Below are 16,834 nucleotides of genomic sequence, written 5' to 3'. Positions count from 1 at the left end.
GCAGCAAGTAGAAATATTCATGAATATATAACCAGAAAATACATCAGAAATTACAGCTTCAAAAACTGGGGCTTACTTGATCCTCTGCATCTTTACTCTGAAGTCATTCCCAGTATGTTTAATGGGACTCACTTTGAGGTTACTGTGTACAGGATTGCAGCCTTAGTACTTCTAGAATGCATCCCTGCTATCAGTTGTGCACAGTTAAATCCCACTAAAGCCAAGGGAACATTTGCATAAAAAGTTAGGCACAGAATTGCAACCAGGATTCATACTAATTTCATCTATGTGTCTTAACTGTTTTAATCAATTTTTCCTATGGAATGTTTCCCTACTTTTATTTTAACTCTAAATTAGCACTAATGCTGGCTGTACATCAGGACTATCAGGAGCTGTGGCACCCCCATTTCTTTTAAAGCATTCCATAGTTTTTCATGATCTACACAGTCAAAGGCTTTGCTGTAATCTATAAAGCACAGGGTGATTTTCTTCTGAAATTCCTTGGTCCGTTCCATTATCCAACGTATGTTTGCGATATGATCTCTGGTACCTCTTCCCTTTCTAAATCCAGCTTGAACATCTGGTATTTCTCGCTCTATATATGGTAAGAGCCTTTGTTGTAGAATCTTGAGCATTACTTTACTTGCATGGGATATGAAGGCAATAGTTCAATAATTACTGCATTCCCTGGGACCCCCTTTCTTTGAAATTGGGATATATATTGAATACTTCCAGTCTGTGGGCCATTGTTTAGTTTTCCATATTTGTTGACAAATTTTTGTCAAAATTTGGACAGATTCAGTCTCAGTAGCTTGTAGCAACTCTATTGGTATGCCATCTGTTCCTGGTGATTTGTTTATTTCAAGTATTTTAAGAGCAGTATTTTAAGACAATATAATTGTTTATTGTCAAAACCAATTGGTCATTGCAGATTTTTTTTTTAAAAAAAACAATGTCGGTATTAGTTTCCTACATAATGAAAACAGTGATACCTATGTTAAGCCTTGCCTGATTGCATTAAAATAGGATTGGAGGGGGAGAGAAAGATTTACAACACAAGCACAATCCTTTGCTATGCTCACTCAAACGTCCCATTAATTTACAGCACAATCCTAATCATGTCTACTCAAAAGTAAGTCCTATTGAATTCAGTGGGGTTTACTCTGGGTTAGGGTTAGTATTAGTATTGCATTAGTATTGCAGCTTTACTCCCAGAAAAGTAGTATTGGTTTAAAGCTTCATATTGGGATGGTTTTCAAAACAGTGCCCTCTTCAACAACCCAGGAGAATTTAAACTTGTTTGACTCCTACACACAAGAGAAAAAAAGATTTTTGTAACTGCTGAAAGGTATATACTTACTCAATTTATGAGATTTTCTGATAAACAGGAAAAAACAACAGTTTTCTACATTTGCAATGCAGTGTAGGTACTGCCTGGAGGCCCAGATATTCCTTGTCAATTACAACCCTGACTTCACTTATTGGCTACAAACCTGAAAGGGTGGGATTAGAGCAGCCAGCTAAGAGATCATTTCACTGAATTTGTGGGGAAGGGGGCGGCTGACATTTTGGTGTATATCTCGTGAATCAGACCACCTAGCGTTTCCCAACTAGAGGGCCACCAGATATTGTTAGATCACAATTCCCATCTTTCCTGACCATTGCCAATGCTGGCTGAGGCTGATGGGAGTTGTGGTCCAATAACATCTGGTGGCCCACTAGTTGGGAAAAGAAGCTGACCTAGAAACTTAATTTATTTTTAAATGAAAGTTGAGAATCCGGAGATTAAGCTGACTCACCCAGAGACCCAGAGAGGACTCCAAAACTCTGGAGTCTCTGGCCAAAAACTGGACATCTGGCAACCCTACTGGTCAGCAACCATATTGCACAAGTGGGATCTGCAACAAAATGTTGCTGTGCATCCTTCCTCCTGAAAGGAGTGCTCCTGCTCGGGGTTCCAACCTGCCACTTCTTCGAAGCAGAGTATTCCACTCTCTTCACCCACCATGCTCCATTTTTCTTTTCTATTGCTACTCTCCAACTATGGGTAGTGAGCACAATTAGCCTTCAATGGAGTGTTTTTGTGGGATTTTTGCCCCTTAGGTTTTCTTTCATGAAACTTTTCTTCTGCTTCTGCAAACTTTGTTCCCCCAAGCAAATTCATACATCCCTTGGGTTTCTTAGTAGCCCAGTTTTAGCTACATCGCTGTCAAAATTTAGTAGCTCAGTTTGTTATTAGTATATTTGATGTAGGGATGATTTGTGAATGGAGGCAGGTCTGGAGAGACAATGTGGGGTTACACCTATGGATGGTGTAGAATGTTTGCAAAATTGGTATGGAATTCTGGGATAATCCACAAGTTTGTCTCATTGTCAAATAGGCTTCCACTCTTTGCATACGTTTGCCGCTATTAGTGACACTGTAAATTTTTTTAAATCTGTGGCTATAATTATATAATTATTTATGTAATTATTTTTGTTGCTGCTGTGTACATTATATAAATATATAGCAGCATAAGGAATAATGGAAAAATTGTGTAATGTTATGGACAAAAAAATGAAAAAAAAGGAAGAACCAAGAATCGCGCTTACTGGCGGAACACAGTTTATAGCGAATAGGAACTTGCAGCCCATTTGAGAAACTGAAAAACAGAAGAGAATCAGACAGTGTAGCGAACCCCATCCCTAGTGACAGCTAGGGTAGTATCCAGGAGGTGAGGGTGGGTGGGGACAGAATCAGACACAACCAGTCCACTGTCTGTTCAGCAGTTCTCTCAAATGAGAGAAAGCAAGAGAACTGTTCAAAAACATATTGTAACACTGTAATGGCCAATCATTTTGGCAAGCTCCACAAAAATAAGTAGTTGAAAGAATGAACGTATGGCACCCTAGTGTGGCCAGCTCCTTTCTTGAAGTTTTGATTCTAGTCTACCAACCTGGGGCAGGCAGCAGAGACGCAACTGTTAGGAAAGCTGGCTGACTTTAACGTCTGATTTTAAATTAAGGAGTAAAGACAAAGGGTTGTATAGGACAATCTGGTTTTAAAGTCCATCTGATTTTAATGGAAGAATTAAACAGAATGTTAATCTCTTTCACTGAAATTATTGGGACTGAAAAATTACTTGGCTGACTCATGCTCTTTGATGGTTTATTCCTGAATCAATAACTTGGTTGTAAACCTGAATAGACAGAAACAAAACACTAGGTGCATTTGACCATATATATTGATTCATAAACTGGAAGAGTCATAATTCCTACTGAAGGCGATAGAATTTGTATCAGACTAGCAAAATCTGTCCCTTCAGTGTTTTTTTTAAAGAAAAAATGCTTCATTTTACTTACAGGTTGAAGTAAGTATATCAGGGAACACTCTTGAATAACTATGATGGGAAAGGGTGTTATCTCAGTTGCATGAAAGAGAGTCTCCACAGATGCCATGATCTGGTCAAAGCGACCTCCAAGTCCACCCAAAGTTACAATCATGTCAATCTATAAGAAGCACAAAACAAAGATTGGTAAATATAACTGAGAGATCATCTTTTGCACGTTTCCTTCAGATGAAACACACACACATGTACGGACTCAGTGCAGAAATATAGTTTAAGGGGATGAGGAATTTTCATTGTATTATTACACTTGATTTTCATGTGGAATCTTTATTCTGATACTTAAGAGTATGCCATAAGAACATAAGAACATAAGAAGAGCCTGCTGGATCAGGCCAGTGGCCCATCTAGTCCAGCATCCTGTTCTCACAGTGGCCAACCAGGTGCCTGGGGGAAGCCCGCAAGCAGGACCCGAGTGCAAGAACACTCTCCCCTCCTGAGGCTTCCGGCAACTGATTTTCAGAAACATGCTGCCTCTGACTAGGGTGGCAGAGCACAGCCATCATGGCTAGTAGCCATTGATAGCCCTGTCCTCCATGAATTTGTCTAATCTTCTTTTAAAGCCGTCCAAGCTGGTGGCCATTACTGCATCTTGTGGGAGCAAATTCCATAATTTAACTATGCGCTGAGTAAAGAAGTACTTCCTTTTGTCTGCCCTGAATCTTCCAACATTCAGCTTCTTTGAATGTCCACGAGTTCTAGTATTATGAGAGAGGGAGAAGAACTTTTCTCTATCCACTTTCTCAATGCCATGCATAATTTTATACACTTCTATCATGTCTCCTCTGACCCGCCTTTTCTCTAAACTAAAAAGCCCCAAATGCTGCAACCTTTCCTCGTAAGGGAGTCGCTCCATCCCCTTGATCATTCTGGTTGCCCTCTTCTGAACCTTTTCCAACTCTAGAATATCCTTTTTGAGATGAGGCGACCAGAAGTGTACACAGTATTCCAAATGCGGCCGCACCATAGATTTATACAACGGCATTATGATATTGGCTGTTTTATTTTCAATACCTTTCCTAATTATCCCTAGCATGGAATTTGCCTTTTTCACAGCTGCCGCACACTGGGTCGACATTTTCATCGTGCTGTCCACTACAAACCCGAGGTCTCTCTCCTGGTCGGTCACCGCCAGTTCAGACCCCATGAGCGTATATGTGAAATTAAGATGTTTTGCTCCAATATGCATAATTTTACACTTGTTTATATTGAATTGCATTTGCCATTTTTCTGCCCATTCACTCAGTTTGGAGAGATCTTTTTGGAGCTCTTCCCAATCCCTTTTTGTTTTAACAACCCTGAACAATTTAGTGTCGTCAGCAAACTTGGCCACTTGACTGCTCACTCCTAATTCTAGGTCATTAATAAACAAGTTGAAAAGTACAGGTCCCAATACCGATCCTTGAGGGACTCCACTTTCTACAGCCCTCCATTGGGAGAACTGTCCGTTTATTCCTACTCTCTGCTTTCTACTTCTTAACCAATTCCTTATCCACAAGAGGACCTCTCCTCTTATTCCATGACTGCTAAGCTTCCTCAGAAGTCTTTGGTGAGGTACCTTGTCAAACGCTTTTTGAAAGTCTAAGTACACTATGTCCACTGGATCACCTCTATCTATATGCTTGTTGACACTCTCAAAGAATTCTAATAGGTTACTGAGACAGGACTTTCCCTTGCAGAAGCCATGCTGGCTCTGCTTCAGCAAGGCTTGTTCTTCTATGTGCTTAGTTAATCTAGCTTTAATCATACTTTCTACCAGTTTTCCAGGGACAGAAGTTAAGCTAACTGGCCTGTAATTTCCGGGATCCCCTCTGGATCCCTTTTTGAAGATTGGCGTTACATTTGCCACTTTCCAGTCCTCAGGCACGGAGGAGGACCCGAGGGACAAGTTACATATTTTAGTTAGCAGATCAGCAATTTCACCTTTGAGTTCTTTGAGAACTCTCGGGTGGATGCCATCCGGGCCCGGTGATTTGTCAGTTTTTATATTGTCCATTAAGCTTAGAACTTCCTCTCTCGTTACCACTATTTGTCTCAGTTCCTCAGAATCCCTTCCTGCAAATGTTAGTTCAGGTTCAGGGATCTGCCCTATATCTTCCACTGTGAAGACAGATGCAAAGAATTCATTTAGCTTCTCTGCAATCTCCTGATAGTTCTTTAGTACACCTTTGACTCCCTTATCATCCAAGGGTCCAATCGCCTCCCTAGATGGTCTCCTGCTTTGAATGTATTTATAGAATTTTTTGTTGTTGGTTTTTATGTTCTTAGCAATGTGCTCCTCAAATTCTTTTTTAGCATCCCTTATTGTCTTCATGCATTTCTTTTGCCAGAGTTTGTGTTCTTTTTCATTTTCTTCATTCGGACAAGACTTCCATTTTCTGAAGGAAGACTTTTTGCCTCTAAGAGCTTCCTTGACTTTGCTCGTTAACCATGCTGGCATCTTCTTGGCCCTGGCGGTACCTTTTCTGATCTGCGGTATGCACTCCAGTTGAGCTTCTAATATAGGGTTTTTAAACAACTTCCAAACATTTTCGAGTGATGTGATCCTCTGGACTTTGTTTTTCAGCTTTTTTACCAATCCCCTCATTTTTGTGAAGTTTCCTCTTTTGAAGTCAAATGTGACCGTGTTGGATTTTCTTGGCAATTGGCAGTTTACATGTATGTTTAATTTAATAGCACTGTGGTCACTGCTCCCAATCGGTTCAACAACACTTACATCTCGCACCAGGTCCCGGTCCCCACAGAGAATTAAGTCCAGGGTTGCCATCCCTCTGGTCGGTTCCATAACCAACTGGTCTAGGGAATAGTCATTTAGAATATCTAGAAACTTTGCTTCTTTGTCATGACTGGAACACATATGCGGCCAGTCTATGTCTGGGTAGTTGAAGTCACCCATTACTACCACATTTCCTAGTTTGGATGCTTCCTCAATTTCATATCTCATCTCCAGGTCTCCCTGAGCATTTTGATCAGGGGGACGATAGATCGTTCCCAGTATTAAGTCCCTCCTGGGGCATGGTATCACCACCCACAACGATTCTGTGGAGGAGTCTGCCTCTTTTGGGGTTTCGAGCTTGCTGGATTCAATGCCTTCTTTCACGTATAGAGCGACTCCGCCACCAATACGTCCTTCCCTGTCCTTCCGATACAGTTTATATCCAGGGATAACCATATCCCACTGGTTTTCTCCATTCCACCAGGTCTCTGTTATGCTCACTATATCAATGCTCTCCTCTAAGACCAAGCACTCCAGTTCTCCCATCTTGGTTCGCAGGCTCCTAGCATTAGCGTACAGGCACTTGTAAGCAGTGTCTCTCTTCAAGTGTCTTTGGCACTTGTGGTTTGGCCTGTGGTAATTTTGCTCTTCTGAATTTATATCCTGTGCCCCTGCTCTCACAATGCCTACTTCTAGGCCTACCCCTTTTAAAATTTCATCATTTCTTTGGTTTTTATCCCAGGGGGGAGGTTTATTCCGAACTGGACCTTTCTCAGCTCCTGTCGGGTTTCCCCCCTCAGTCAGTTTAAAAGCTGCTCTGCTACCTTTTTAATTTTAAGTGCCAGCAGTCTGGTTCCATTCTGGTTCAAGTGGAGCCTGTCCCTTTTGTACAGGCCCGGCTTGTCCCAAAATGTTCCCCAGTGCCTAACAAATCTAAACCCTTCCACCCGACACCATCGTCTCATCCACGCATTGAGACTGCAAAGCTGGGCCTGTCTGGCTGGTCCTGCGCATGGAACCGGTAGCATTTCACAGAAAGCCACCTTGGAGGTCCTGGCTTTCAGCATCCTACCTAGCAACCTAAATTTTGCTTCCAGGACCTCACGGCTGCATTTCCCCATGTCGTTGGTGCCAACGTGCACCACGACCACTGACTCCTCCCCAGCACTGTCTACCAAACTATCTATCCGCAACCTTCGCACCAGGCAGGCAAAACACCTTGCGGTCTACACGCCCATCACACACCCCACTGTCTATGTTCCTAATTATCGAATCACCCACTACAAGGATCCCTCCACCCCCTGGAGATATATCCTCGGCACGAGAGGATAGCTGCTCATCCCCCAAGGAATGGGTCCCTTCTAAGGGATCGTTTCCCTCTTCCTCAACTGGATGCTCTCCTTCCCCGAGACCATCGTTCTCCATGATAGCAGGAGAGCTATCATCGCTGGAGTGGGACACAGCTATAACGTCCCTGAAGGCCTCCTCCACACACCTCTCTGCCTCTCTCAGCTTTTCCAGGTCTGCCGCCTTGGCCTCAAGGAAATGAAGTCATTCCCGGAGAGCCAGGAGCTCATTGCACCGAGAGCACACCCACGACTTCTGTCCAACAGGCAGATAGTCGTACATGCTGCAGGCGGTGCAAAACACTGGAAAGCCCCCACACGCCTGCTGGCTTCTTACCTGCATAGTTTTGTTTAAGGTTTATTACGTCAATAGGTTGGAGACTGGTTTAGTTGAGGTCAGGGAACAGAAGGGCAGAGTGGGGGGCCCTGGCCTCCTCGCCCTGCTGCCGAACTCGCTCTGCTGCTTAACTCGCCTTGACGCTTCGTCAGCTGGGGCTCCCTCTAGCTCGTGGAGCCCTGTTCAGTTGTTAATTGTGGAGTTCTATACTGTGGATTTTTTCTAGATTTTTTTGGTATTTGTTCTTTATTATGTTTGAAGCTAAGCTAAACCCATCTCCCTCAAATATAATGGTATATAAATTGTCTAAATATGGACCCTTCAATCTTCATCATCATCATCATTATTATTGTTGTTGTTTATTTCTACCCTGCCTTTCAGCCAAAAGGCCCTCAAGGCGGCTTACAGAAAAACACAAATACAAAAATACATCAATAAAATACATCAATACATCAAAATACATCAATAAAACAATACAATTTACAATTTACAGTAGCCAATACATAAATAAATAAATGTGGGTGAGAAGAAGGATGGGCGCAGGAGAAGTCCAAAGAAATGGATCTTGAGGGAAAGACCCGGAGGAGAGATCCATTCTCCATGGCGACTGAGATTATGGGTTAGTGCTACTCAGAGTGGATTTTAGTGCATAGGATAATCTTTTGTCTGTCCTTTTCTTTTTCTGTTGTGTTCCCAGTCTTCTGGATTGGGGTTTCAACAAAAAGCATGACCATTTTTAATTAGGCAGGAAAAGAGATGCTTAAGGTTCTAGTACAGACCCCATGATTCACTAAGGAATGAATGTCAGGCTCTCATCTGAGGCCCTCCTCTGGGTGCTCCCTCCAAGGGAGGTTTGGTGGGTGGTGACAAGGGAGAGGGTCTTAGCTGTGGTCTGATGCTTGTGGAATGCTCTCTTCCATGAGGTCCACTTAGCTCTTTCATTAATTACCTCTTCTCCCAAGCATTTGATGGATTATTACGATTTTGCTGTGTTTTGATAGTAGGTTTTTTGTAATTTCTTTTCTGATTTTATGTTATGCTTTATTATCTTAATTTTTTTATGTCACTTGTGGACTTTATGTGGCAAGCAACTAATAAATTGAATTTCTACTATTGCTACTAGTAATAATAACAAATAAACAACAGAGGAGGAAGAGAAAATGAAAGCAGGGAAAAACAGGGCAAGAATATGTGATTACTTCAATTACACACACTTTGGCTGAGTATTGGGGTTATTCAAAAAGCTTGATTGGCTTTTTATAAGGGATTTGAAGGAAGTAAGTGTGGTGCCATCATAGAACTGTTCTGAGAGGCAGTTGCAGGCATAAGGGGCACTGGAGTTGTTCTGGGGACAGGAGACCTTCAGAGGGCAAGAGTTGGTAGTCATGTGTTAAGATACAAGAGAGAAGAGTGTAATGTGTGGAACAGCTTACCTGAAGAGATACGCCTGGTGCCTACAGTGCTTTCTTTTAGGCGCCAGGTTAAGACCTGGCTGTACTCCCAGGCTTTTTAATGTTTTTAATGTTAATGTTTGTCTACATTTTATTTTAATATTGTTGTTGATATATGTGATTGATTTTATTATAATATTGTATTTTTAATCTGTTTTGTACACTGCCCAGAGAGCTACTAGCTATGGGCGGTCTAAAAATGAAACAAATAAATAAATAAATAAAATGTGAGTAGGGACTCAAGTGAATTAGATATAGTTGTATGGGGGAATCAGTTGGGAGAGGGACTAGTAGGAAAACGAAAGCAGAGCTCTTGGTTATGCTGCAACAGACTGTTAAGTAAAGTTTGTTCCTTCTAACGAGTATTTGTGGTTCATTTCAACTCTTGCAAATATTACATGGTGTCAGAAGACTACCTAAAAACATAAGGCAGTGAAGAATGGACCAGTTGCAGCCTCCAGGAAAGTTGGTGTTTGAAGGAAATGCAGCAGAGAACTGGAGAAGATGGAAGCAAGGGTTTGAATTGTACCACATTGCAAGTGGAGCAGATAAGAAAGATGAGAGACTCCAGTCAGCATTATTTCTGCATGTGGCAGGTGAAGAAGCAAGAGAGGTATTTAATACTTTTCAGTTTTATGATGATGCAGATAAATATAACATTCAAGTTTTGATGAATAAATTTGAAGCTTATTGTGTGCCCAGAAGAAATGTTACTTATGAAAGGCACAAGTTCTTCACTAGAATACAGAGTGAAGGAGAAAGTATAGACCAATATGTGACTGAGTTGAAGCTTTTGGCTCAGACCTGTGAATTTGGGGAGCTGTGTGATTCTCTTATTAAGGATTGCATAGTGTGTGGCATTCAGACAGACAGACTGAGAGCCAAGTTACTGAGAGAGAGTGATTTAATCCTTGAGCGTGCAGTGAATATATGTAGGGCAGAAGAAGTGGCTGCAAAACAGATGAAAGATTTTGGGGCAACAGAAAAACAAATGGATGCCTTACAGGGCAAAAGTACCTTTGAAAAGCCAAAAGTAAGGCAGCCTCAGAGCAAATGGAGCTTTGGCACTACTACCAGCCCCCAAGAAAAGGAAATGCCACAGAGGCCTGTAGAAGCAGCAAAGGCCTGCTACAAGTGTGGTATCAGTCATCATGGCATAAATGCTTGTCCTGCAAATGGGAAGGAATGCAGATGTGGCAAACTTAATCATTTTGCTAAAATGTGTAAAACTAGAGATAGAAAACTTCAATGCAGACAAATGTTCTCAGTAGCAGATACAACTAAAAATGCTCATGATTTCTTCATTGGCACATTGATTTCTACAGCTCTGGAAGATGAATGGTGTGTGGATCTTCTCATAAATGATCACAAGTATGTGACCTTTAAGACTGACACAGGAGCACAGGCTAATGCAATGTCTTTAAAAACATACAAAGCCTTGCAAGCTGAACCACTTCAGCATTCAAATACCAGATTAATAACCTACTCTGGAGAAAGACTACATGTGTCTGGTAAATGTAACCTGGATTGCAAATATAAAGATCAAAGAGCTGAGTTGGAATTTCACATAGTAGACTTTGATGCAGAAGCTGTACTTGGTCTCCAGGCTGTGACTAATTTAAATTTGGTGCAAAGAGTTAATCTAATGAAAAGAGCTCCAGTAGATCGATGGGATGTTGCAGTTGAATATAAAGATGTATTTGAAGGCTTAGGTTGCTTACCAGAGAAATACGCCATCAAAATCAACCCACAAGTTCCACCTGTAATTCATGTACCTTGGAAGGTTCCAGTGGCACTAAGGGATAAAGTCCAAATGGAACTGACTTGTATAGAGCAATTAAAAGTCATAGTTAAGGTAGAAGAACCTACAGAGTGGGTGAATTCAATTGTGGTTGTAGACAAGCCTGGCCGGGACCAGATAAGAATATGTTTAGATCCAAGAGATATGAACAGAGCAATTTTAAGAGAACATTTTCAATTGCCTACTGTCTACCAGTAAGCTAGCAGAAGCAGAATTGTTTACGGTTCTTGGTGCCAGTAGTGGATTCTGGCAAATTCAGCTAGATGACAACAGTTCCAGGCTATGCACATTTAATACACCTTTTGGCAGGTACCGATTTACAAGAATGCCATTTGGTATCTCTTCAGCTCCTGAGGTCTATCAGAGGATGATCCAACAGACATTTGAGGGTATTGATGGGGTCACATGCTACATAGATGATATCCTGGTGTGGGGGAAGACCAAACAGGAACATAATGAGAGACTGAAGAGAGTTCTGGACAGGTGCCGAGAGAGGAATCTGAAATTGAACAAAGTGAAATGCAAATTTGCCATGACTGAAATAAAATATCTAGAACACATCTTAACCAAAGAAGGGCTAAAACCTGATTCATCTAAAATAGAGGCCATCACTGAAATGCCCAGCCCAAGTAACAAAGCTGATCTTCATAGATTTCTAGGAATGTGACTTACCTAGCAAAGTTTATCCCAAATTTGTCAACAGGAACAACCCCTTTAAGACAGTTGTTGGCCCAAGATGCTGAATTTTGCTGGATGTCAGTTCATGGAACAGCATTCACACAGTTGAAAAAACTATTAACAAAAACTCCTGTTTTGAAATATTATGTGAAAGAACCTGTAACTCTGTCAGTGGACGCTAGTTCTACAGGCTTAGGTGCTGTACTGTTGCAAAGAGGTGCACCTGATGCATATGCTTCTAAAGCAATGACTGCGGCCCAACAGAACTATGCTCAAATAGAAAAGGAAATGTTGGCAATGGTGTTTGGATGCACAAGATTCCATCAATTTCTCTATGGCAAAAAAGTGACTGTGGAAACAGAGCACAAACCATTGGAGGCAATTTTCAGAAAACCTTTGCATAATGTACCTCCAAGAATCCAAAGATGGCAGTTAACACTGCAGAAATATCAATTACAAGTGCACTATAGACCAGGCAAAGAATTAATCATTGCTGATACCCTGTCCAGGGCATATCTTGAACAGGGTGAAGAGTAAGTTCTGAAGAAGCTGAGGTTGCTGTTAACCTCATGTTATCTTATTTACCAATCTCCAAATCAAAACTGAAAGAATTTCAGGTGGCTACTGAAAATGATAGCATTTTGCAAATCCTGAAAAATGCCATTTTGCAGGGGTGGCCAGATAGAAGAGTAGAAGTTCCAGAGTGTATACGTGTTTATTGGAATTACAGAGAAGAATTAAGTGTTCATGATGGACTCATTTTTAAAAGTGACAGAATTGTAGCACCACAAGATTTGAGGAAAGAGATATTGAATATTATACATGAGAGTCATCTGGGTGTTGAATTATGTAAAAAGCGGGCACGAGAAGCTGTATATTGGCCAGGTATGTGTGCCCAAATTGAAGAATTGGTACTGTCATGTACCACATGTCACACCTTCAGAAATAAAAACCAAAAAGAACCAATGTTACCTCATGAAATTCCAAGAAGACCTTGGCAGAAGCTAGGAATGGACTTGTTTGAATTTGAAAGAAAGGACTATCTACTTTTGGTTGATTATTATTCAAAATATGTGGAAATATGGATTAATGTTCACAATTTCTGACATATCTCAATGGCAAATAGCACTACCTTTTTGTTCGTTTGATGAATTTTGGGGTATAGTTTTAAACATAAGAGATTAAAGGTATAATTCTACAGCTGGCTGAATGACTGTAGGAACTGCATTAAGTGCTACTCTAGCGACAGAGCGGGAAGCATAGCAGAGGGATAGCACTCTCCAGTATGCCCATGGAAAGCTGCAGCAGTGCAGATATTCCACTAGCAGTGTTCCAACCACATTGGGGCCCAATGCGTGTAGGGGTGGCCATGGGTTCAAAGGATAGTAATTCCCCTTGTTCCCAAGGACACAACCTCAAAAAGAGCTAGACTGTCTTTACTGTGTATAAATGCAGATCTTACACTGGGAGCCAGCAAGGCCGGCTCCAGGTTTCTGGGGGCCTTGGGCACAAGGTATCAGTGGGCTCCTTGTTCTCTCCCTTTCCTACTGACTCCCACTCTGCCTTCCTCTTGACTCCCACCCCTTTAAGGTGGGGCTTGGAATCCTGGTCCCCCATGCCCTATGCAAGGGACAGGACTTAGTTCCACTCTGTTCCAATACTGGCAACACATCCCCTTCACATAATCGCTGATCCCTCACATGACTCTTGCTTCTCGCTTAGCAACTGGGCCAATTCTGCTCCTCTGGTGCCTCCAACTGGTCCTTAGAATATGATCTCTAACATAAAGGAATGCATGTGGAGAAAAAAAGAGCATCTTGTGTGGTGACCAGGTAGCCTTTATGGTCTTTGGATATTTAGGCCTCCATGCCTGCATGCGTTGCACAGAATCAATCACTGGCATATGTGAAAGTTTAGGTCAAGTCTATATTTATTTAATTCTTAAATTTATCCCAGAGGGTTCTCCTGGTGTTTCACTCCCACTCAGCAGGGTCAACGGTCAGGATGATGGCAGTTCTAGTCCAGCAACATTTGGAGGGCATCACTTTGGCTACCCTGCCATAGAGGAAATTACAGGTACGAAGGGTGCCAGGTCAGAAGCATCCCAAACCCTGAGATTTCAGGACTGGGCTCTAGTGATGTCATGGGGCAGGGCCTACTGATGTCATGGGAGAGAGCCCTGGTGATGTCATTAAGGATCAACCACAGTTGCTTAGAGCATGCCACTCAAACAAAAAAAATTCTCTGACTGGAAATTAAGATAGAAATCTTAGTTAAATGAGGGTGCTCCCAGGTCCAGGTGAAGTGATGGGATCATTCCTTCTCACCTGCTTAGGGAGCCTGGGTAGGGAACATTTAATCTAGACTACTTGCTTCTGGCAAGAAGGGTTTAAATGCCCTCAGACCACTCCAGTCTCTTAGGAAAAAGGTTAGTGTCATGGAGATGTTAGATGGGAGCACTCAGGAGTAAAGATGGAAGCCCCTGAAGGCTGCAATTCTAAACACATTTACTAAGGGACTAAGCCCCATAGAACTCAACAGGACTTACTTCTGAGTAGATATTGTTAGGATTGTGCTGTTGGTAAGGCTTTACTAGGGATCCTTTGCAATGATTTCCATATCCAAGCAGGGTTGGCAACCCTCTGCCTGGAATGCCCTGCCCCTGCCTTCTAACATGGCTGCTCCAAACTTCCTTAGACACTTGACACTTAATTGCAGAGAAAGATTTGAGAAATGAGTAAGTGTTAAGATTTGCTACCCTTTTCTGCCTGCCCTGTGGCCCGCTATAAACTCACTTTGACAGCCAATCCAATTCCAGTGAGTAGTAATTGACAGAGAGAAAACACACATGATTTGGTCTACCTTCACAGGCAGTAGCTCCAGAACAACAGTAATTGAATCCACACTTCCCAGTATGTGAATTCTCTTTTACTACTATTGGGAAAGAAAAAAACCATTATGCAGACAAGAAGGTGCATCATCAGTGGGTTTAAGGGGGTTGAACTGAGTGCATGGAACCATTGTTGTTGCTTCTATGGATGTAAGGGAGTGAGGTCAGAGGTAAATGAAATGCAAACAGAAAAAGACAGTGATGATTTCCTAAATGGTATACCATAGCAACCACAACAAGATTCCTGTGAGTAAGGCAGAAAATTCAGCATCCCATTAGTCAGGGTTCCTAACCAAAACTAAAAAAAATCCTTGCAACCACCCAGCTAAGGTCACAGAAATCTCCATGCAGCACAACCTGACCTGAGGCTACAGTTAGTGCAATATGCTGTGGCATGAATGCTGACATAAGTGAGACCATATCAGCACATAATACCTCTACTCTGAAATCTGTACTGGTTGCTGATTTGCTATCAGGCCAAATTCAAGGTGTGATTTCTATGTTATGGGTATCACATACTACTTGTTCTGCTCTTGTCAGCAATCGATCCTTGAGTGTGACAGCACCTATGCTTTGGAACTCCATTAGGCAAGAGCCTTCATTGTACTCTTTTCAGCACCTGCTAAAAACATTTTTGTTTAGGCAAGCCTACCCAGGCGTATAGAAGCTATTATGTTTTTTATCTGTTTTTCACTCGTTGGTTTTATTATTTTCAATGTTTTAAAATAACTGTCTTCAACTGTTATTGGCAATAATTTATTTGTTTTAATTCCTCCTGTAAACTGCTTCGAGGGTTTTTTTTTTTTTTACAATAAAGCAGTATATAAATTTTGTAAATAAAATAAATAAATTTTGCAGTCACTGTGGCCTTTGGATCTCTTTCCATATACCAACACAGGCCATTTGGTACCATCTAGCTCAGTACTGATGACATGGACTAGCATTGACTCTCCAGGATTCAAGACAATAGTCTTATCCAGAGATTGGATTTTGGACCTTTGCATGCAAGCATGTGCCCTGCCACTGAGCTACAGATCTTTCCCTGTTTAACAATGTATCTTTCAAAATTGTTCTTTGCAATTCACTAATGAATGAACAGCATACCTAAGGCAGATCCACACAACTCATTTAAAGAACATTAAACACACATTTGAAGCACATGAATCCCACTACAGAATCCTGGGAACTGTAGTTTGTTAAGGGTGGTGGGAACTATAACTGTGAGGGGGAAACTACGCTTCCCAGGATTCTTTAGCGGAAGTCATGCACTTTAAATGCCAGTTGGATGTGCTTTAAATGTATTGTGTGGAACTACTTCATAAACTTTGACTGCATGTTTTAATTAATTTTTTTAAATGGAAATCAGCTACGAAGTTTAACCGGTAACCATGGGCTACTCACCATCTCTTGGCCTAATCTGCCCCTCAGGGTGAAAACAACAGAGGGAGACCATGACCACCCCAAGGAAGGGCACATTCAAAATGTAGAGGAAATAATAATGTACAACCATAGTGTGAAATCAGATGCTTATTGGGAGATAGTATGAAGAAATGTTTATTGACTGTCAAAGATGTTTATTATTTACACAACCTGTAAATATATTTATAGTGCAATCCTGCTGGGAGGAAGGGCGGGATATAAATCAAATATATAAATAAATATTATTCAGAAGCAAGTCCCAATGGAGCTTACTCAACAGGGTAGTGTGGATAGGACTGCAACCTCAAGTGATAAGGAACTTCACTGACCCAACCCAAAATTCAGAATCATGCCACTTTAAGTTGTTTTGCAACTGTTTTATACTTATTTTATGGTTACTGGATTTTAAATGGATTTATTTCTGGTTGTGAGCTGCCTGGGTTTCCAATCGGAAACCCCACCTCACAGGATTGTTGGGAAGACTCCTTATGCACATCCACTGGAGATGTAAAAATACATATGCCCCATATAATAGTTTATTGTCAAAACCAGTTGGTCATTACAGAACTTTTTAAAAAATAAAAATAAAATCAGTATTAGTTTCCTAAAAAAATAAGAGCAGTGACATATAAGTAAGCCCTGCCTAATTGCTTTAAGAATAGAATTGGAGGGGAAAAGATTTACAACATAAATACAGTCCTTTGCTATGTTCATTCAAAAGTTCCACTAATTTACAGCACAATCCTAAGTATTTCTACTTAAAAGTATGTATGTATGTACTGCCTTCAAGTCGATTCTGATTTATGGCAA

The 16,834-nt window shown here is 41.3% G+C and overlaps 1 protein-coding gene across 9 annotated transcripts in view; it reads right to left on the bottom strand.

Moving 5' to 3' along the window:
- TPK1 (thiamin pyrophosphokinase 1) overlaps window positions 1-16,834 on the bottom strand; it is a 443,206-nt gene that overhangs the window by 159,088 nt on the left and 267,284 nt on the right. For 8 of the 9 annotated variants that reach the window (XM_061586509.1, XM_061586513.1, XM_061586514.1 and 5 more), the window contains one exon: window positions 3,343-3,489. The exons of the other annotated variant lie outside the window; for it this stretch is intronic. In XM_061586509.1, coding sequence (XP_061442493.1) covers window positions 3,343-3,489 — 147 coding nt within the window. The remainder of the gene's footprint in view (window positions 1-3,342; window positions 3,490-16,834) is intronic. 9 annotated transcript variants of the gene reach the window in all.

The sequence above is a fragment of the Rhineura floridana genome, chromosome 10 (assembly GCF_030035675.1).
Source record: "Rhineura floridana isolate rRhiFlo1 chromosome 10, rRhiFlo1.hap2, whole genome shotgun sequence".
In the NCBI taxonomy this organism is placed as follows: domain Eukaryota; kingdom Metazoa; phylum Chordata; class Lepidosauria; order Squamata; family Rhineuridae; genus Rhineura; species Rhineura floridana.
This window is presented reverse-complemented; position numbering and strand designations above follow the sequence as displayed.